The sequence below is a fragment of the Parus major genome, chromosome 10, assembly GCF_001522545.3.
Source record: "Parus major isolate Abel chromosome 10, Parus_major1.1, whole genome shotgun sequence".
NCBI classification, from domain to species: Eukaryota; Metazoa; Chordata; class Aves; order Passeriformes; family Paridae; genus Parus; species Parus major.
Genome location: NC_031779.1, coordinates 7562813 through 7586011, shown reverse-complemented (window position 1 = coordinate 7586011; position 23199 = coordinate 7562813). Strand labels below are relative to the sequence as shown.

At 35.4% G+C, this 23199-nt stretch overlaps 1 protein-coding gene across 6 annotated transcripts in view; it reads left to right on the top strand.

Moving 5' to 3' along the window:
• UNC13C (unc-13 homolog C) overlaps window positions 1-23199 on the top strand; it is a 174421-nt gene that overhangs the window by 83013 nt on the left and 68209 nt on the right. For all 6 annotated transcript variants that reach the window (XM_015638962.3, XM_015638961.3, XM_033516898.1 and 3 more), the window contains 7 exons: window positions 1266-1337; window positions 6353-6572; window positions 10550-10777; window positions 12683-12824; window positions 19592-19761; window positions 20596-20711; window positions 22136-22299. In XM_015638962.3, the coding sequence (XP_015494448.1) occupies window positions 1266-1337; window positions 6353-6572; window positions 10550-10777; window positions 12683-12824; window positions 19592-19761; window positions 20596-20711; window positions 22136-22299 (1112 nt within the window). The remainder of the gene's footprint in view (window positions 1-1265; window positions 1338-6352; window positions 6573-10549; window positions 10778-12682; window positions 12825-19591; window positions 19762-20595; window positions 20712-22135; window positions 22300-23199) is intronic.

Genomic DNA, 23199 nt, shown 5'->3' with positions numbered 1-23199 from the left:
TATAATAAGGGACTACAGAGACCCACTTTACGTTTAGGTGAAAATATGTATCCTCACAACAAAGGCAACAACAGACTTAGGGTTAGTGGGTGGTATAATTGATCCATACACTGCTAGACTGTGAGGGCAGCAAAGCATGACAAAGCAGACAGTGGATGACAGAAGAACAGAGACAAGACACAAGCATACAAACACGCTTGGAATGATTTAGAATAAGCGAAAGGAGGAATGAAAACAACACTGCAGGTGTAGTCCAGTAATATAACGGTGTTATGGTTAATATTGTGCACAGTGGAATAAGTCTCATCTGCTCTGTCAGGCCAAAAGGATTATTGATAGCAGAAGTGATATTCAGATTTGAAATACTATTTGTAAAACACACAGACCTCATTCCCCCAGGGCCCTTTCCGATCATTATACTCGCTAGTTAATTCTCAAGGACCCATTTAAATTTCTGGAATGTTGCAGTAAGGAATATAAAATTTCCCTGATAATTGTGTATTAAAATTACTTTCATTTGAGTCCCTTTGTATGTACCATACTAGAGCAAAAGAGTTAATCTCTACAACCAAGTGCATTGTCTTCAGAACCAGAGTTGTCCATATATCAGTAACATTATGTGGCCAAATGAGGACAGACTGACACAGAGCTCTGGTCTCTTTTCCTTTCTCAGATAACCAGAGTATTTCTCCATATAGATATCCATAGCATTGAATTAATATCGTCTTTAAGGAAAATAATACTTTAAGATTTCTTGAGGTCCTTTTATTTAAGTAGCATTCTATATACATGCACACTGTTTAAAAATGTTCAGTGAGTTACAAAAAATTATCCAGACTGTCAACTTGAACCATAAGACTACTGCAAAATGATCTCCCTTGTTGCTGCAGGCACAGTCAGCTTCCAAATTAGGGCAGGATGCCTATCCTTGTACCACATTAATTTGGTTGGCAAAGCGGAAAAACAGTGACAGCCTGTGGTTTAAAAAAACTGAGTCACAAACCTCTGAATAACAGGTTTTGTATTAGAAATGTCAGTTCATCTTGTCACTGTTGAAAGAAACAGTAATGATGATGGAAAGTGTACTTCCATTATGTGCCGAAACCCTAAAAATTGTGAGCTGCAAACATTAACTAAAAGGTTTTGTATCTTCTAGAGTTTTGTTTACATCCAGTAGCATAATCAAGTACTGTTTGCCTTCCATTAGATTCAACAGCAGTTGTTACTTGTATAATTGGTAACTTTTTTGCATTTGCCTTAAACAGACACTTGCAGCTCGAAAATCTGGTATTTCCATGGCCATGCTCATCCGGACCTCCATAAACACTGATGAAATGGTAAGTGTTTAATTTTTTGTTCAAAGATCTCTAAAATTTATTTCAGCCTTCCACACCCCAAACTGGATGAAATGGAGTGTATTCCATTTATTGTGTAGGAACTTCCAGAGAACTTGCGCAGAATTTGCTGCCTGATCCACTGTAGCAAAACCAGGTTTGCTTCTGCTGACTCACATCCATGACAGTCAGAGGGGACTAACCAAGAGACCTTTGATTTTAAAAAGCAGTTATTCTGGAGAAGCTTTTTGTTTTAAGTTGTCCAACTGTACCATGTTTACCTACAGTCTTTCATCATCTTTCTATCTTCATCACACTCTGAGTGCAATTAGAATGACAGGGCTCTGCAAGATGATCGTTTTTTCCCAGTCCTTAGGATACCATTTCATTTTTTTAATGTAACTCATGCTAATAATATATGTGATTCTAGAAGAAATATTTAATTCTATCAAGAAGTTACCACAAGAGTCTTTTGAAAAAGCATAGTCATAGCTAATAAAATATGTTTTCCATTATTGATTTCACTTGGATTTGGAAAAGGACTTTTTTTGAACAAAAACGCAGCAGATGTCATTTTTCTCAGGAATACTTGATGTAATACTTGATGCCATTTTTCTCAGGAATACTTTATGTAATACTTGATGAAGTGTGATGCAAGATTTATATAACTGAACTTAAAAAAAGCAATAATTTGAAGAAATGCAGGCCCATTTTGTGTCCCTCAAATTGCTAGTGCATACATAGCCTTCTAAAATACGTCCTATTCTGAAGAAAAATGAAGAGTTGAAATTTTCTTACATTGTTGTTAAGGTCCATAGCAGGAGAATGGGAGAACAGAAAATACTGACAGGTGTTCTGGGAAGTGGAACACATAGCACAAATATTAACATGCATCAGTCTTACCTGGTTTATTGTGAACTTTCTGTGCTTATATGGTAATCATAAAGCTGTGATTTGGTGGTGCTCAGAGATGGATTGGTGAGGCAGAAAACAGCTGGTGGTTGAAATTTGCCTCCAGTAGGGACGGTAGTTTTTTTATTCTGCTATCTCAAAATACCAACAAAGGTTGACAGAACGGAGAACTATGAGATCTTAAACAGTTCAAGGCTGAGGGAAAATTATAGAAGAAAAACTTGGGGCATCCAAGTGCTACAAAATAAAATAGTTTTTTCAACTTTGTTATAGTTTGTACCAAAATAACTGAATTCAGTAAAAGACCCTAAAATATACCATGTACTTTACTAAAAGATGTTTACTAAACAAACCACATTGCATATAAGTATTACTACCTTTTATGACAAAAATTATAGATTCATCCATTAATTTACATGGCTCGTCTCATGTAAAAAAAACCAGGCTCTGACTTTAAAGGGCTAGAGTTGCAAGTGTTGGAGATAATATTAATTGCCAACAAATGCAGGAAAAGAAAAAATAATTTGGACTGCCCTTAGAGATTCTTACGTAAATGGTCCTGTTCAGGAGGAAAAAAAAAGCAGCAAATCCCAGTGAGCAGCTGAGTGCAAACATGTCTCCAATGCTTGCATCAACCAAAGTAACTACTGAACTCTGATTCAGGAGAAATTGAAAGGGGAAATTCACTTGAATGTATTTTTATAACTCTATATCCTTTTGACTCTGTTTGAGCCATGCCATATGAAAAACAGTGTACCAGAAGTAGTTATTTCTTAGGAAATCTTGAAATAAAAATGTAAGTCCGAGGGCAGACAGCAAATGACAGCAAAATAGACAAATGAAAGTTCATTTGATGAGAAAATGTAAAAAGCTAATTCAGAGTAGAGGTGAGTAAGAGAAGCCAGTCCTATGCCAGACCTCACTACACATACCAAGGGGCAGGGATTGCTCTTTCACAGACAAATGTAAGAGTACAACCAGTAAAGCTGCTTACAAGATATTTAAAACAAGGGATAGGCACTATTTTTCTATTTCTCCAAGTAGACAGCCAAATTTAATAACCTAGGGCATCATTACACTGATGAGCAAGATTTGAAAACAAAAAGGGTTTTCAGGCATAAAAGAAGTCTCCAGATACTCTCCACAAAATGAAGATGTGAAATGCAGATGAAGAAATGGAGTCACCAATGAAAGTTAAGGAAAAAAGATCCCCTTTGGGCAAGTTATTCCTCTTATTAAGGCTTTTCTAGTTTTTACCATCCCTCAAGTTTTTCTAGAGGGAATATTGGTGACTCTGGTGGGTGTGGGTTATGTGGCTGATTAGATTCAGTATGAAATTTCTTTGAACTAATGCCTTTTATTTAAACTCAAGTGCCACCTACTCAAAAAATTACACCCTGAGGTTAAGGCTTTGAGCTTTGCCACCTGTCACTGCTATCTTTTTGGTACAACACACTCATGACACAGTGAGTTTGTGTGTTCTCAAGCACAGATCCGAAGACATTGTCAGCATTTTACTTATATGCTTTTATATGGGTAACCATTCAATTGCTTTGTTGAACAAAGAGCTATACATTTTTGAAAATTATACATCAATGACGTAGACAAGTATTTCAAATAGTATATGATAGAAATAAATTTTCCTTCAGAGGATAAGCAGATAACTAAATAATTATCCTATATATTAGTAGTGCTAAATGTTGCCAAACCAATTATTAGTTGTATAGTTATATTGGAGGTTATTAGTGCCATGTTGTTATGCTCTGTAATTCACATAACAAAAACATTTAAACAGAGGAGAGTAATAGAAATGGAAGCCTCTAGACAGTAAGAGAAATAAAATTCTCCTTTGCAATTTTCTTTATTAACAACAGGGGAAAGAACACGTTCAGCACAAAACCAATCTACAAACTGTGTCTTTCAGCTGAAAACTTTGTTTACCCTCAAATGTTTATTTTAAGGCCTGTTGATGGTAAATTTCATTACTTACTGACATTTCAGAAAAATGTAAAAGTTACTGACAAAATTCTAAAAGTATTTATAATGTGAAAAATATTGAAGCTGAACAGGGTGAAAGGGCAGGATTTTTACTGAGGCTACATGAGCTCAGGAATGGGAGAGGGTAATCAGTGGTTTCTGAGAAGCCCAATTCCTCAGCAAGCTGTATAAATTCACTTTAGGTTGTTTTAAAGTTTCTTTCCTGGTCCCTGTAACATGGAAAGCAAAAGTGGAGTAATGTTGAAATATTAGTTCCCCAGAGTTAGGTGGCCACAGTTAGGTTACTATCACAGTTCTTAGGGTCTGCCAAATCAAACTGGTGTACACCTTTGCTTGCTTTCAGGGAAGTTTGTTAGGATAAGCTAAGAAATGCCCTGGAGAGCAATTCAGTATTTGTTTTAGTCTTTCCTGCTGTATCGGGGTTTTTTTCTTAGTTCAATTATACAGCGTTCTCAGATGTGCTCAGATCAAATGTCCATGAAATATCTCACCATATATCTTTGGCCAGGCTTTACAGGATGGATATTGTTTTTAGCAGTAACTACTGACTTCAGTAAGAGCTGTTGCACCCTAAGCTACCAAACATTTGGTTTTGATATTTTTCGTGCTTAACTCTGAATCAGTGGCTACCATATGGCTACATGGTATTGGTTTTCCCATGGTAGCAAAAGTACTCTGATTGATTCTCTGCAACATTATGCAGATATGCACACAAATAGAATATTTTACTTTTATCAGACAATCTATTATTAGCAGAATATCTCACAAGTTTGAGTAGAGATGCAGGTACATAAAACCAAGAATGTCAGCATATTTTTAGACAGGTTAATACCTTCCATTTGGCATACAATTGCCACAGCTGGATATTAAAGATAAGGGAGTGTTAACAAATGCTTAACTGAATAAGTTTGGCTTGCTTTCTATACTGTCAGAACTGTGGCAGTGATGTTAAAACAAAAATACACAAATCACACAAATTCCAAAATCTTATTCCCTTGCTACAGCTGTATAGCCAGCATTAGAGCTCCTTGCATAATATCTACACCAGAGGAGGACAAGGTAGGACAGCCAGATTTTCAGAAATATCCCACTGTGGTTTGTTTTATAATATGGTTTCTTCCTTCTAAAAGAAACAATGATTCATTTATAAGGGAATGAATCTAGAACTTCTAATACATTCATGGCAGTCATGTGCGTGTTTAGTGAACACCCATCCCTAAAAAAGACGCAAACAGCCTAATCTTGGTTCCAAGTGCTGCCTTACAGCTGCTGAGCTCTTCTTATTCCCAATAAATTGCCTGGACCTAGAAGACCAGGATGCCTGAAAAAAAGTTCAAACAAACAATCAAGAGTACTGTGCCCATATAAGCCAAGGTCTGGTGTACAAAACTACTGGCACTGCTTTGTTTTCATCTTATTAAACACTAAGGAGCTGAGACTGAGGTTGTTACAGTACAATCAGTAAAAAGCCAATAACTGCTCTTGTAATAGAGCTTGTCATGGGTCTTAAACCAAAACACTCCAAGAAATGGGTTTGGAATTTTGAGAGTATGGGTCATTCTTGTCTATAGTAAAAAGCAACTTTTCTTTAAAAAAGAAGTAGTAACAGTAAGCATGCTGTTATAGGAATATAGATAAAATGAAATTTTATGATTTACAATTGGCTTGCTTTTGTTTGATGAGATTATATAGACACTTGGTATTATAGTGTTGTATATAGTCATTGGGCATTTTGTGCAGTGTGTCTAAGTCCCTATAGGAAGTATTCAAATATTCAGAATTAATGTTAATTAGGCATTAAGATGCCCCAATGAATGTAATGCTGCTTTTTTTTTCTCCCTCAAATTATAAATATATATATAAAAGACTATGTGTTAATTGAGTCACTTGATTGCAACTTTACTGTTTGTGTAATCAGACAACACAGTCATGCAGAGTTCTTTTCAAAGTGTAAAGCAAAATGAGTGAATCAGGATTTTGCAAATTATTTTATGGTTCTATTTATATTCTGATATTTTGTAAAATTTTAAGTGTATATGGCATATAGTTTAGAAACAGTTCACTTGTGTTAAACAATAAACCTGAAGTATTTTTTTCTTGCCCAACAGAAAATGCATGTCTTCAAGAAGACCCTGCAGGCTTTGATCTATCCAATATCATCAACTACACCTCATAACTTTGAAATTTGGACAGCTACAACTCCCACATACTGTTATGAATGTGAAGGCCTCCTTTGGGGCATAGCCAGGCAAGGCATGAGATGCACTGAATGTGGTGTCAAATGCCATGAGAAGTGCCAGGACCTCCTAAATGCTGACTGTTTGCAGAGTGAGTATTTCATGACAGCTGAAGTGCTGTATTAATTCACACCTTTTGATTTTCTGTGTATGCACAGCAATTTCTTGAAATGAGAGACCAGATCACCTAAGATCAGTGAAGATGTGTTGCTGTTTCTCAGTTGAGGAGCTAGCCAGAAGCTTTATGGAAAACCTACTGTTAGTTTTGCTTTTGTCCTTGAAATCTGTCAAATGTTGCTGGGCATTTACAAAATAATGCCTACCAGCATTAGTGAATTATTTACCTTCCACTGCCTATGGCAATATCTGGAGCAATTTTTTACTTGATGTTAAACCCTCTTTGTTTTACTTAACTCAAAACACAAAAAAGGTCAAAGGAAATATTCAAAAATATTCCTACTACTTACTGTAGTCATATTATGTGCTATTTATTAGTCAAAAATATAGAACAGTAAGTAAGATCTTGTCCCTTCAAAATACTAAACCCTTTATGTGTAAGGGAAAGAAAAATTAGTCAGTAAGCCATTTGACACTAGAATTAAAGCAAAACAACCTTTGCTTTTTCCTTGCTCAGCTTAGATCCAGCCACCATGCACCATCCTGTGAAAATATATCAGCTGTATTTAAACAGTTCTTAAATTACAATACAATTATTATACGAGATGCTAAGCAATAGAAAATCAAGACCTGCAGGTTTTCTGATATTCTGACTTCGGAATTGAATGGGATTCCATGCTCTGGAGTTATTCAACACTGTTCACTGTTATGTTCCAGAGCTTCTACATGTGACAAAACTCCATAGATATCAGTTCTATCAGAACTACTCAGTTCTTGGTTCTTTACACTGTGTTCTCTGGGTGAGAAGCTATCACAAGGGATGGATGCTCAAGGTTTCTACTGCTCAGGAATTAATTAAAATTTCCCACAGAAGCTGACCCCATGGAGAAAAAAATCAGTGATGAATTTCTAAATCAAACTCCCTAGCTGCTTAATTGTGATTCTATTCTGCACTGTGGTTGAAACTAGGCTGTTGTCCCTTGGCCCATACCACCAGCCCAAAAAAAAAAAAAAAAAAAAAAAAAAAAAAAAAAAAAAGCATTAAAAATGGTTCAGAGTGCAGTGATGTCTTTGATGAATTTTTACACATTTGATATTATACAGAATATGTCTGAGAGCATGCAAAAAATAAATAAGATTGTCAGTCAGCTGTAGTATGAACACTTTGAAAACATTGCACATTGAGTCTTGAAAGAGCAAAACCTCAAAAAGACAAATTGCAACTAAAACATTTAACATACATAAGGGATCTCACTCCTCTCATTAGGATGCAAAAGTTTCTGAGCATCCTGTTGTATTTTTTGCAACAGATTAATTGTTCAGTGTTCATAGTATACTACTTTGAAAATTTTATGTTCCTTGTTTTCCACTGAAAAAATGAATTGACCAACTGGTTAAACCTCTATTTCTGAGAAAGCTGATGCTAACAGTGTCATAAAGTGAAGTATAGTTATTTTTATCATAGTCATCCTTTTGCTCATCTCATAATCATTAGGATGCATTGGCCTTCAAACTTCTATGATTTATTTTTTTTAATTTATAATGATTTTTAATGTAGACTGTAGGAATTAATTCACATCTCAAGATCTTTAGGGTCAATATATAAACTTGTTCTAAATTAGATTTAGAAAAAAAACAGTAACACTTTCATTAGCTCTCTCATCTTCAACAGGATACCCCTTTCTAGTACTAGGTGCAATATTAAATTAGAATTGATTTCAATCATGTTGAGTTTCTATCAGTCCCTAGGGCAAAAAGAGCTTGTTAACTTCCTGTGCAATGTAAGTTACTCTATTGTCTTAATTAGTTTGATCAATACTGCATGAAAAAAGTTGTTGATGGACAGCAGTAGAGGTTGTCAGCAATAGGGGATATAAAACTAGTTGCAATAAATGAGTATAAAGATGTTTACTTAAAGCAAGTTATATTTTAAAACATATTTCAGTTTTATCTGTGAGGTCTCAAAAACAAGCAAGGTTTCTAACAGGAGTATGTTATTGCCATTCAGATTGTATCCAATATTTATCATTCTACTTTTTAAGGAAGGGCAGAAAATGAAAAGTTCCCTCCTGCATCTTTTAAGAATGACCTATCATGTTTTCCAGGCAGCTCAGCAATCGTATCTTTTGTAATAAAATATGATTCTCTAAAACTGGAGAATTTTTTAACTGATATTTTGTTTCATGGTAGCACATAATTCTATTTCTACTTGTTCCTAATTTTTTAGTGTGGGTAATTTTTAATCACTAGAATTTTGGTCTTCCATATTCAAAAAGATTAGGTACTCTGACCAAGAGATTTTCAAGATTTCTCAAGATGTAGTAGCCATGGAAAACTCCTTGAAGAAGCCACATAATTCAACCTTCTTGCAGTCTGGGATCACTGCTATTTGGTATTTCAGCCCAAGCTTTTCCAATCTTATAGCACTATGCCTTCCCTCTTTACATCTCTCTATATATAGATATCAGTTGCCCTCCAATGTGCTAAGAAACCTTCAGACACATTGAAAACTGAGGAAAACGAAGCATGTAATATTTGTTTGTAACACTTCACTGAAATCTTATGCTGAAAGAGGACCCTTTCCAGCTCTATAGAGTTGATAATTTCTTCTTTAGTCATTGTAAGCTGAGTGCCTCAACAAAAACTCCTTCATAAAGAACACATTGGTGTTTGACGGTATTGTGAACAAGGAACTCTGTGCTTCTTCTGTGTTGAAATATCCAAATTATAATTGCGCAACAAATTGTTCAAAAGTATTTTGTTTTAATTTTGCTAACCCTCTAAAGGTAACAATAATATTTTAATCCTCCCAGGATTTGAGGATGACTAGTTAGATGATGTTTTCATGACTTTTTGGAAGAGTGAAGTACTTACTTCTGCTAATGATAATGATGATTCTGTCATTCAGTGCCACAAGCTTTTGAGTAGTGTTTAACAGCATGAGCCAAATTTCAGCAATGCCTATAGCAAGTGGCAGTGTGTCATTGATTATAAATTTTCTAGTGTTTTTCTATCTTGCTTTATATGTTAATCTCATCAAGAGTTGAAATAGCCTGTTTAGCACCGCAGGAATTTAAATTTTTTGCTTCCTACCATTCTGATCATACAAGTCTGATGTTTCTTTTCTCACACTCAACTGCAAGGTTGATCTTCGGGATTTTATCAAGAATATATTGTAGAGGCATTGATCAGAAACCTTTTCCTCTGACAGAAAAAGGACATTTTTTAAGGTGAACTTCACTTTGTTTTTGGAAGGGCCTCTGAGATCAGTTAGAGAAATCTCTCCAGAGCCCTTCAGAAAAGAACTTTGAACAAGATCTGTAACAGCTTAGTCATCTTAAAATAATTTTTTCTTCAATTTAAGCCAATAAATGTTCTAGTGGTTACGATGTCCCCAAAAAGTTACCTGATTATTTTCTGCCTAACGTGCCACCACAAGCTAACACAGTCTAGAAGTATTCTCACACAGATAATATCTCTTGATCTCTTCTACCACCCTGATATACTTACTGAAATTATCAGTAATGACCCTTTTATTGGAGAGGGGAGCCTCTCTGTTCCATACCTGTGATATAGTATTTTCTTGCAAAGGTTCTCTTTTCCAGAGTCTCTAAGTTTAATGCCACAGGTATGGTGTCTAATAATTGAGTTTTGAGATCACAAATTTATGCTTAGTATGCATGTTGAGATGTTTCCACAGTACTGATTGGCACTGAATAATATTGGTTTGATAAATAATTTTATGTATAAAAAGGTGAATATTAACCCCTCATGTTAAACAAAATCAACTTATAATTAACTTATAATTTTAAGAATATATATGAAACATTAATTGGGTGAAACGAAAATCTCCTTCAGGTGCTTCTGTACCAAGAGCTGACTGGAGATCCTAGAGGGGAGTAAGAAAAAATGGATTTTCCATTACTGTGGTGACCTTTTCTCTCATTTCAGGAGCAGCTGAGAAAAGTTCCAAACATGGTGCAGAAGACAAAACACAGAATATTATTAGTGCTATGAAAGAAAGAATGAAGATTAGAGAGAAAAATAGACCAGAGGTGTTTGAAGTGATCCAGGAAATGTTTAATATTTCTAAAGAAGATTTTGTACAATATACAAAAGCAGCAAAACAAAGTGTTTTGGATGGAACATCCAAATGGTCAGCAAAAATAACTATCACAGGTAATTTTCTTCTGTTCTAAGAGCTCTTTCTTGCCTATTCCCCTGGTTCAGGAGCAAGATTTTTTTATAAGTAGAATTGGACTGTGTGTTCAATTGTATCTTGGTGCCTCTACAAACAGTTGAATTTGTAGGATGCCAACTGCAAGAGTTGAGTTTTAAGTTGCCAAAGCCACTTTATATCCTACTGCTTTAGGAAGGAAGATGAGTAAAACCAATGTATCTACTCTACCTCCTACCAATATCTCCTGTGCTAATGATGAGCTTTTTGCTCCAACTGCAAGAGTTAAAGTTCACAAAAAACCAGGCTTTGAGTGATTAAAAAAACACTTGAGTTTGCAATTCCAGATCCCATTGGTTTGAAACTTATTATCCATTCACTTTGCTTGACTATGGGTGTGTTTCATTTTAGTGATGCTGATGTTGCATAATTCTGCTCACTCTGAACATATTCCAGATGGCTTCCAACTGCATTAGCCTGGTTGCTCATGAAGATTTCCAGCTCTGACTTTGACATTTCAGTTTTTGAATTAAAGCCTCAGCATAAACAGAGGCTATTCTGAAGGTTGAGAGGTGGTGCATGAAACTCTAAAGAATAATTGTGGAATTGTGGGACTGTCACCAAGCACTAGGGGCATGTTTAATTTATATGTTTATTTTTGATTCTACCTCTAAAGGATACTGAAGGCTGTCTTGTGTTCAGGCCAGTATAATACATACAATTTAATCCTTGAAGGCTTTTGCTAGGCTGTCCCTTAATTCTACTGCATAAATAGGAGAGGGATACTTCCTTGCCTTCTAAAAGTTTCCATGTGGGTTTAGAGTGAATGGTGAAGACAAAATATTATTTCATTCCTAAGAGTGCTTTCAGAAATTGGATGTGTTAAAGAATAGCAGAATTTTACTTCTTCCTCTGAAGTCAGCACATACAACTGAACCCACACCGAGAGCTGATCTGCAGAGCAAGGTGCCATTTTTAGGTAATCATTCTCCTGAGCACGCCAAGGGAGCTTCATTATCCAAAATGATTGACATTAGAGAATGTTAACTAAATGTTACCACTGAGATGATTTCAATAATATGTGCAAAATAACAAAGCCAACTGCTGCTGGATGGTAAGAGCCAGAGCAAGCATTTTAACTGCAGTTCTCTGGCTTTGGTAGGCTGCTTTTTGACAGTTCTTTCTCCTGAGATTTCCACTTACATGAATTATGGTGGAAAATCAAATTCTATGTATTTATATTTGTCACTAAATTCATATCTATTAGCTATACACCCACATTAACTCTCATAAAGGATAGCAAATACATAAAGACTTGATTATAATTGATCTGAACTGTCACCCTTTCTGTGGTAGTATAAAAAATATTCTAAAAATCATGCTTCATCTCTTAAAAGAACAAATAACAAATGATAGCCATGCCCATCATGTTAAGTTCCATAAACCACAGGGTATATTTTTTATATTATTGGAGGTTTTCCTTTGAAAATGTTGGATCTTTGGAGAAATTCTGGAAATTTTTCTTTATTTTTTGGGGGCAGGGAATTTTAGGGAACCATCAGACTCAGGACAAGTTATACAACAATTCCTTGCAATTTTGATTAAACCAAAGTTTGAGAAAAGTATTTGAATTATGCGTGAAAAGTATTTGTTTGGTGGTCAGTAGTGAATCTTTATATTTATTAAGCTATTAAACTATATTTTAAGATATGATACAGTCCAGAAGGATAGTTAGACAAGCCTTGTCAGTCTCCACAGTTACAGACATTGGGAAAATAATGCAGAAACCTTTCCTTCACAAACCCTCACTTTGAGGCCTTTGTTTCCTGTTGCTGTTGTCACTCTCATTTACTCCTTGGCAATAAAGGCTATGAGGGCTAAAGCACATTTCTCTCCTTTTCTTGCAGTTCTTTGTGCTCAGGGCTTACAGGCTAAGGACAAAACTGGCTCAAGTGACCCATATGTTACAGTGCAAGTTGGCAAAAACAAGCGAAGAACAAAAACTATTTTTGGAAACTTGAATCCAGTATGGGATGAAAAATTCTATTTGTAAGTATAGAAAATGCTGGTTTTTGGGTTTTTTTTAAATCTACATTTGGGTAATATAACTCTACCAAGTGAAATATTAGCTAATTTGAAGATATGTCTGTATGTTTTGTCTGTACTATGCATTTTCACAGCAAATTAGCAAGTTCTAAATGGAGAGAGCATCGAAATTTATTGTGGCTTTATCTGATAGTGATCGTGCAGCTTATAATTAAGTAATCTTTGGGATCTGTTGGTGGTGTCTAATTGGTCTTATCTTTAAGAGAACATAAGTAACAGTTTTCATGCTTCAACCTCACACACCAATTATTGTCATTAGAAATGCTTTCCTATGTGTCAGATACTGACCGTGCAAGGTAAACGTGTTTTTATTTGACACTGTGATTCTGGTGTGACTGGGGAGTTCAGTAGTTTCTGGTGTGCTCCAGGCACAGGGCTGGTGTGTTTGTAATGTCCATACTTTTAGAATACTGAGTATTGTCCAAAAGTCAGATGTGGAAGATATGGTACAATGGTATTGTTTAGTGTATTCTCATATTTCTTTCCTCCTGTAAAGCGGGGAAAATGTTGTCTCTGTTCCTATCTACATAAACTGTGCAAACAATTTCTGTGAGGGTTCAGGCATTTGAAATAGAGCCCTGTTTCCTTCAAGAATGTGCAATGTCATAAGGTTACCTTCTTATTATCTAGGACTTGCCTGGTTTTTGACCAAAACCTGCTACCTCACTGAGGAGAAGGTTATTGTTTCAGTAGAGTTTGAAAGGGTTTTGGTCCAAGATGCTCCTTCTATTTGTATGGAAAAGGTACTAGAAAATCCAGCTGAATTAAACAATGAATGCCATTCCTTTCACAATTCCAAACACTTGTACTAGAATGTACTTGTACTAGAAATGAATAGGTATTTCAGAGAAAACAGACACCTAGAAACTTTTTACAAGCTTCCTCTCTCCAGAAAGCATTTTCTTTTTAAGTTAACTGTGTTACTCTGGTAACAGTTGAAGTGTCATCCATCACTGAATGTCTTTGAGTGACCTGAACTAGGAGATTAATTACTTTCTTGCATTTTAATTATAGGGAATGTGTAATGTTAAAAATTGGATGAGTAATTCAGCAAATTTTGTAGGAAGTTTGTTGAATGTAGTTTCTCAAAGATGTAAGCAGGGCTACAATTAAATCCCTGGAAACTTGAAAATATGTTAATATTTTTTTTCTTTTTTTTTTTTTTTTTCCCAGCACTAAATATTACCAATTATCTGCTGCCCTAAGAATAAAATTTATACCCCGCTCCAAAACCTTACCATAGCATGAACCTCCTGATCAACTGTCTTGTACTAAATACATTTTCCAACCTTTTATACCACATGTGCTTTCTGAAATAATCTCCCTGGCGTATTTAATGTTTTGGATTTCAATTACAAAAGTATAGGAGAAATTATAAATTGTATTAAATAAACTATAAATGTTGAACCAGAAGATTAAATCTAAAGTAGATCAATACAACTATTTAATTGACTCAGGAAGCATTATTTAAATTAGGCTCTATTAGTGGTAATTGATATTTAAATCCTGTTTAAAATCTAATATTAACCATCATTATAACTTTTAAATTATAAAATGCAGAAATAAGATGTTTCAAAAACATTACAATATTATACTTACCTATACCAAAACATGTTTTTAAATCTTCCCATCTGTTCCAAAACAAGGACTTGGAAAAAACATTGGCTCCCCTCTGTGCACTTGCTCTGCCATACCACATGGAGGGAGGACAGTGTTCTAGTTCTTAGAACCACACTTAACCCAGATATGATTGCATGGTAACAGTGAGAGAATGTTTCTAACAAAATGTAGTCTGACCCTCTGCTAAAAGGCCATGGGCCACTGGCATAGATTTTAACAGGGTACCTCATGAAGCATAAATAAAATAGAGCTTTTTGATGCACAAGGTAGAGAAGTAAATAGGCCAGCAGATGTTCATTTAATGAATGCAACATAGGTGCTAAGGGCTTTGATCCTTTCTCCTGGCATTATTAGAAATGTGATAACAGAGAAGTTCTGGGGGCTTTTTCAATGAAATATCAGAGATAGGGGAGTTTCTGTCAATGCCAGAGCAAAGGAAGAGTCCTGCAGCTGTCACCTTCTTTTTCTGGTTGAGTGTGATGTCTAATACAGGAAAAAGGGACTGCATTTTCTTTTTTTTCTTAATTACTGGAAGATATTTTGGCTGTATAGTTCTCAGGTTTGTAGAAACCTTTAGATTGATGCACTATAATAAAAGTCTACTCTAATTCTTTTCCTGACTATTTTCAACAGTTGATTGCTAAAATACAGAGAAATCTGGTTTTTCTGACAGTGTTGTCTAGGCTAGTACCATGCCCAAATTTCCCTGCTGACTTTGCAGGTACCACATTTCCTCTGACAATTCAGAAATACCTCAGATACAATTGTATAGTACAGAGGTCTTTAAAATAACTGGATGATTATTTTACATTATTTATTTTTCCTATTTTGGCTGCCACTAAGACAGCATAAGGGCTCTAATAAATACGTTCATTGGATTGATACTGCTACCTTCAGTGCATGAAAACATTTGTTCAAACTGATTTCAGTCATCCAGCTGTAGATGTTCTTTCTTTAGAGTTACTTTAAGGCGGAGCACCCACACATTTATTTTGAAATAAATTATTAGTGGATTCATTTAAAGTAATATTTACTGTCAGTGGCCAAAAGGGCTTCACCAAAGTCCCTTTCAGCTGTTATTTTATACATTCTTGATCTGCTGAACTGGCTTTTAAAAAGCATGGTCTTCACCTAAAGATAACATGATTGGTTAACTGATTAAATGGTGCTCCATTTTCCAGTCATATCTCAACACAGTTTTGCCAGAATTGTTGAAATAGCTCAAGGATTGCCTCCTAAGCAAGAGTATATTACAAAGAATTATATTACATAAAAGAAATTGAGTAATAAAACCTACACATTAGTTTACTAGATTCATCCATTCTGAAAATTCTTCAATAATCAGCCAAGTTTCGGAGAGACATTCTGCTAATTAAAATGACTGTATCTCACAGCTCAGCCCAAATCAAGAGAGCAGAACCACCTCTAAGAAGCAATTGCAATGATAAATTGCAATTTATATTGATATAATGATAACAGTGCTCAGTGATAATGTTTTTCAGAGTACAGCGTGCATGGTCTGAGACTTTTTTTCAAACTGCTGTCAATCCAGATTAATTTTATACAACTCTTTTTTTGTTATGACAGAGTAAAATAATGCAAGAAAAAGCATAATTAGTCTCATTCTACTTTATCAGAAAGCATGGCCTGTGACAACACTGCTAAAGAATTGGGACTGTCCAGACTAGAGAAGAGACAAGTAGTGGAGGTAAGGATGTCTTTAAACACATCCTTTCTCCTGCAAAGAGGAAAGGAATAATCTATTTTCCATGCTTACTGTTATAGTAGAACAAGAAGTAATAGCCACAAATTACATTTAGAGAGGTTTAAACCACACTTCGGAATAGGTTTGCCAACAGTGGGGTTAATGAAGATCTGGAGGAGATTTCATGAGGGACCATGGAACTGTCTGTGAACACCTAAGAACAAAGTGGAATGGTATGGATCTGATACAATAATAGTAATAAGTGGCTTCCTGAACTTACTGATGGTACCACAGTATCACTAAGTTGTCATTTTAACACTGGTAGCAGATCTCATAGAGGAGATGTATAATCAGGTCATGCCAGTGCATCTAATACTAAATTTACATTGGGTTTATGTTGTAAAGATACTTTATTATACAGTTTTATTACTCTAGCCCTTAGACTAAGCTGGAATTCTGTGAGGATTATTTCATGTCTGTGTGGCATTCTGGAAATGCAGAAGTAATGTAGTGTCGCCAGATTGTTGGTAAATTATTAAAACTGTCTCTTCTGTCTTGCATCTCTGAGTAGACTGCAGCTTCTCTAGTTTTCAGAAGTATCAGTACATTCATTCTTTGAGTACTAGAGAACAATTCATTTCTCATCTTCCTGTATCACACTTCTGTGAATGCTTTTACTGAGCATATAAAGCACAGTGGCTAGAAGAGAAACACTGAAACTAGCATATGTTGTCTAGCCTTTAATTCCCTGGGATGATTATCCTGGAGTAAACAAAAGTAGGAATTCCACGCAGAGCTTCTGGACAGATGTTAGCAGTGACTAAAGCAGAACATGCATGTCATTACATAGGGTTGCTTCTGAGTCTGGGCAGGTAAGTAGGATCATTCAGAGACAACTCTGTAACTTCAGCAGTAAAGCTCCCTGCAGTCACATTGCCACAGGGCAGGCCAGGAGGAAATGTTTGTTCATCCACTCTTCAGTATTTAAATACAAATCCATGCTATTTTTGTGATCTTGCACAGGAACATTACAAACATACAGCTGACTCTGTGCTGAAGTTTTGACACAAAGATGAACACGAGTTAACACATTGGTTCTGCCAGGTCTCGCCATGTCTCACTAACCTAGAGATTAGTTTAAAGATTAAAGGAGAAAAGGATGTTGTGGACAACTGAGGATATCAGGGAACAGTACAGTCATCTTGACCATCTGAATAATTGTTTCTTAATCAGCTAAGTGTATATCAGATGGAAATTTGTGTTGTCTCAGGAGAATAAAAATATGCTCGTGCTGAAGTACACAGTGACTTTTTATATGCAGCATCTGCCAGAGAATCAAAGCAGGAATATGATTTCTATTTAAAGCACAGGTATGGTGATGAGGGTCACATAAATACCTCACCAGTGACAGATATACATCGCTACAGAAATCCCCTGTCAATTATTTCTGTTGGGTGCACAGATAAATGCAATTCAGGACTTTAGCAATGTTACACAGTAACTTAGAGCTACATTTCAGGAGAATTTAATGGTTTCTGGGTTTAGCCTTGTTTCTTAAGGCAGTGATGTTCATTTGATCCATCTCTATCTTCCTGTATTTTGTATGTCCTTGCCAATATCTTTTGAATTTTGTGATCAGTCAGTCAGAGAAATTTCACAGAGTGCCAAATAGCATGTCTGTCATGTTCTTTGAAAATACATGGTCGGAGAGAGATGAGATCCTGACTGTCCTCAGTATGAGCTCACCCCATAACAGATACCAGGAGCTCACATGAAGAGGTAATTTATGAGAACTCCCACTATAAGAGGAGATTCAATAGGTGACTGTGGTTGGTAGGATGTCAGGGAAGCCAGTTTTAAGACAAAAAGAAACTGCATTTTATTAATTTTGCTAATCACAGAAAAATGTGCATTTTAATTACCAGAATTATATACAAGTTAAAATCTGGAATACAGAGAGAAGGATTTCTGTGATTCTGAATGATGTCACAGTGTGGTAGAGTTAAAGGCTGTGCATGCCATTTTTAGTGTCTGATTGGCCTTGACAGTAATAATACCATTTACAACACTTTATACTTTCAAAGCCCATTACCACCACTAATTAATTCTTAGAATACCCCTGAGGGGTGCTGCTTGGAAGATAAGTTGGAGTATTACTGTTTTAACACTGAAAATAGAGACATATCACTAAGCAGGGATAGTGTCTGGAATAGAATTTAAGTAAAAACTCTTAATCAAGTGTCAAAGTAAGGCCCTGCTGAAGATGAAAATTTGCTGCTATGCTTCAGAGTCATATTTAAAGGTAAACAAAGATATGTAATATATAAAATATTTCTGTAGCACTAGTGAATGGATATTAAAAACATCCTTCATATGGATGCGTGGGTATGGAATGGATTTAACTGATGTCAGCTCTGTACAAGTCAAACATCAGCAGAAAGCTTTTCACTAACCCAAACCTCTGCAATCAGTGTTGGGATACTCCAGTAGAATGATCAAAAGCCCTCACCAGTGAATAGCAAACAGTCCTCATTGTGCCTTATCAGAATAAGCAGTAATAGAATTTCTTTTCAATCTCTGTGTACATAAATGCAGGGTGCAACTGGGAGTAAAAATTGTTATCCACTGTGTACTCTGCAGATTGCAAGTGAAGCCACCTCATTCCCTCATCCATGCAGCAGATTCTTAAATCCACTCAACCCAGGAGGGGTTAGTAAGCCACTGCAATTTACAAGAACTTTTTTAGAACATGGCCTGGTCCCTACTCTTTCTCCTTACCAGGGAATGGAGGTCTTGAGAAACATTAATCTATCTTTTAAAAAAAGCAGCTTAATTTCCTGGGCTTTTCTGATTGCCTTTCTTTTTTTGCTGGGATGTTTGTGCACACTTCTTGGTTTTTTACAAAAGCTTCCTGACACACACTGGAGATATTCTTTAAATTTTTTCTTGCGTTTCATATTATTCTGGACTACTACTTTGGTAGTTAACTGTATGTACTACATGGTATCTCTAAGCAAACAAACCTGACCTAACTGTATCTTTCCTATTTGTTAAATTTGTTAAATAATAACATGAAGAAATATGAATCTCAAATTGAAAATTTTAATGAGCAGTTACTGACATTCCTAAATACGGTCTCTATGTATATATAATTCAATCAAGTTATTCTGTTTATATATAGTAATTCTCATCTATATTGTAATTTTAGTTTTGTCCTTGGCAATCTGGGATGGCCTTTTATTCCTTTGGAAGTTGCAGTTTAGCTTTGACATTTGGTGCAGTTAAGCAAGTGTGTGGAGATTGAATTTAATGAATTAGACAGCAGTACAGAGTAAGATAGTTTATATATAAACGCATATTTTGTGTTTTATTTTTGTTTTTCCAGTGAATGTCATAACTCTACAGACAGAATAAAAGTAAGAGTATGGGATGAAGATGATGATATCAAATCTAGAGTAAAACAGCATTTCAAAAAGGAATCAGATGACTTCCTCGGGCAAACAATCATTGAAGTAAGAACACTGAGTGGAGAAATGGATGTATGGTATAATTTAGGTATGATTCTTACTGATTTTTCCAAACAAATTTAGTTAGTGTCTTACTGTCTTTAACTTTGTGACTTCAAAATATGTAGCTTTGGTACCAAGGTATGACTTCTAAAATATCAAACATTAGAGGTTGATTTAAAAATGAAAACTAGAACCCTCACTGCCCCCTGTGTCACTGGCAGGGAAAGAGTAGAGAAAATCAGGATTGAAGTAAACCTGTGAAGAAGGGATGGGTGAGGCGAAGGTGTGTTTTATGATCTGGGTTTATTTTTCATTATCCTACTCTGATGTCACTGCTAACAAATTGATTTTCACCTAAGTTGAGCCTGGTTTTGGCCATGGATGTAATTGGTGAGTGATCTGCTCCCCATCCTTCTCTTGACCCATGAGGCTTTCATGAGATTTTCTACCCCCTGTCCAGCAGAGGAAGGGAGGTGATAGAGCAGCTTTGGTGGGCACCTAGCAGAATCAACACATCATACCAGGTTGTTGGTAAAGTCTTCATAACTAAAGGAAAATAGCAATACTTAATACAGCTATCAGGTAGAAAGTTCAAGTAATTTCAGTTGAAAAGCAGAAAGTAGTAAATAAATAGCTGTGCAGCCTTGTTTGAATATGGCAGATAAAATAAGATTTTTACTTCATAGTTAGATTTTCTATTTTGTGGACTGAACATGAGATACTAAAAAACCTAAACTAAAAAACTAAAAAAAAATTCTTGTCTTCAACAGAAGGACTTCCTGGCTTTAAAAAGATTAAACCAGAATGATTTATGAAAGCTTTTCATATGACATACATGTGCTCTTGGCAGTTACTAATGTATTCTTTTTCCACTCTTCAGAAAAGCGAACAGATAAATCGGCTGTCTCTGGTGCCATTAGACTGAAAATCAATGTTGAAATTGAAGGAGAGGAGAAAGTTGCTCCCTATCATGTGCAGTACACCTGTCTACATGAGGTATGTTGGAGAAATTATAGTATACAGTATAGAAATTACTGTTCAGTTGTTGCACAGATAAGGAAAAAAGTCTACAAAACATTAGAACACTGAAACAAATAACTGCTGCTGTACTTCAGGACAACTTTATTTTGGATTTCCCATTCTGTATTGCTCAAGAAGTATCAGGTGAAGAGGCAAGGGCAGAATAATATAAGACCAACAAAGAGATTGTTCCTGCCAAGAGGTGTTAGAAAGAGGTTGAGCCATATAAACTCTCCTTCTACTGTTTTTGGTTTAGCACTTTGATATATGATTGCTAACATCAGAAATATAAAAACATTTCTATATATATTACAGAAGTATATATACTGTACTGTACTGTAAAGGAGTACCTCTGTTTTACAGTAATTCATATTTTGGAGAGTGAGAAAAAGGAGAGTAAGACACAAATATTATAATATTTAATTTTCCTTTCATCTGGTTTGCTTTTGTCAACACTGAAAAAAATCACTGATAAATAGGTGTGTCTTCTGAAAGATTTTCCTTGTAATTTGTTACCCTTCCTTCAAATAGTTATCCATGTAGAAATTCTATTCTGGAAATAAAAGTAGTTTCTGAAAGCTGATAACTAACATATGTTTGAAAGTTCACCACTAGCATGTGACCACAAAAACCATTGTTCACCACTTGTAAAATCAGATATTATGGGCATTTCTGCTGATAGATTTTGACCTGAAATTGCAAATGTTGGACCTATGAGGTAAATGACAGTATTCAATGCTGTAAGATAATACAAGAGACAGTTATGAGCTAATTAGCAAAACTGAAAGTATTTTGAAGTTTTAGGGGTTTTTTTCAATCACTGAAAATAGGAAATAAAATGTGTTGGATTTTGTAGATTCATATGGAGTTGTGGATTTTGTGGATACATATGGAGCTAGGCAATCTGAGAAGCATTCAATGCCATGAATTGGCATTGAATCCTAGCTTTGCTCCCAAGGGTACTAAATCTAAGCTTTATTGCACACCTTGCACAACTTGAGGGGCACCTACAGTATTTCTGTTAGCTCCCTGTAACTTAAGAACTTAAATAATAAATTTGAAATTTATTGGTCACAGATAAAATTCAAATTGAAACACTCTGTAATAAGTATTACAACATCACTATTTCATTCATTAACAAGGGCAAAAAACAGAGAAGTTTCTGCACTATTTTATGTGTTGCAGTCCTTCTGTGCCAGTAAATGGACAGGACTTTATATCAAGGAGATACAATGTGCTAAATCAAAAGTCTGTTGACTAGTTTGAGGCAGTCTTTGGAAAAATAAACAATTAAAAAATGGACTAACACTTAACATATTGATGAATATATGTAGGATGTATTTTTTTGGAATGCTTCTTGACAGCCAAAATTTCATGTCCAGAACATTTTTTACCTTTAGAATCTGTTCCATTACTTGACGGAAGTTAAGTCTAACGGAGTGGTGAAGATCCCTGAAGTGAAGGGCGATGAGGCCTGGAAGGTGTACTTCGATGACGCTGCCCAAGAAATTGTGGATGAGTTTGCAATGCGCTACGGAATTGAATATATTTATCAAGCTATGACGTAAGTATTATCATGGCTGGCTTTCTGCTTTGCTGTCAACAGTGTGTTTGAGGGAATTTCAAGCCTTTGTGATTTCATTCACATGTTCTCTTCCATTCCTGACTTAAAATTCTTATCATTTCTGTCCATCTGATTCTCTTTGAAGTGCTTCTCATCTGCAGTGGCTTTAAAATATAAGCATTTTATAAGCTGTTACTGGTATTACTGCTAATGCATTCCTTAATCCTTACAATACTGATATATAGCACAGTTCAGAAATACTTCTAGTGTTCCAGATGCAACAGGACCAGGGTTTCACAAGCTCTCTACTCTTTCCCAGGACTACAGAGCAGCAATGGCTATAGTGGGCTTCCATAGTATATGTAAATAATTAGTGCAAACCATTTTTAACAGTACTGAGACCTATTTCTGCATCATCCATTCTGAAGTAGCTGTCTGAACACCTTAGAACACAGCCCCATAAAGCTCAGAGGCCTGAAGACATGAGAAATCTATCATGTGTTCTCAATTTATCCAGCAAAATGTTTTCTGGTGAAAAGGACTATATTCTGCTGGAGCTGTAGAAAAGCAGGGGACTCCAAATGAGTTCTCTAAATAAAAAATACAGATTTTTCTCATAGAAACCTGATATTGTTGAATTTTTAATCAGAACATCTCTCATTTTTTTGCATTTCTTTATCTCCTAAAAAGAAGAGTCTTCTAGTAAGTATGAAAGTACATACAATTCTGAAGTTTTCTTTGTATTGCAGAATATAATGACACCACCTGCTATTGCAATGAGCTTGTCTTTCACTTAATGTAGCTGTCTGTGAATTATTGTATTGTTCATCTAATAGAAGAGTAGGGAATGTATTTTGTACTACACAAATTTTTAATGATCTTTCTTCAAGAATAATTAAT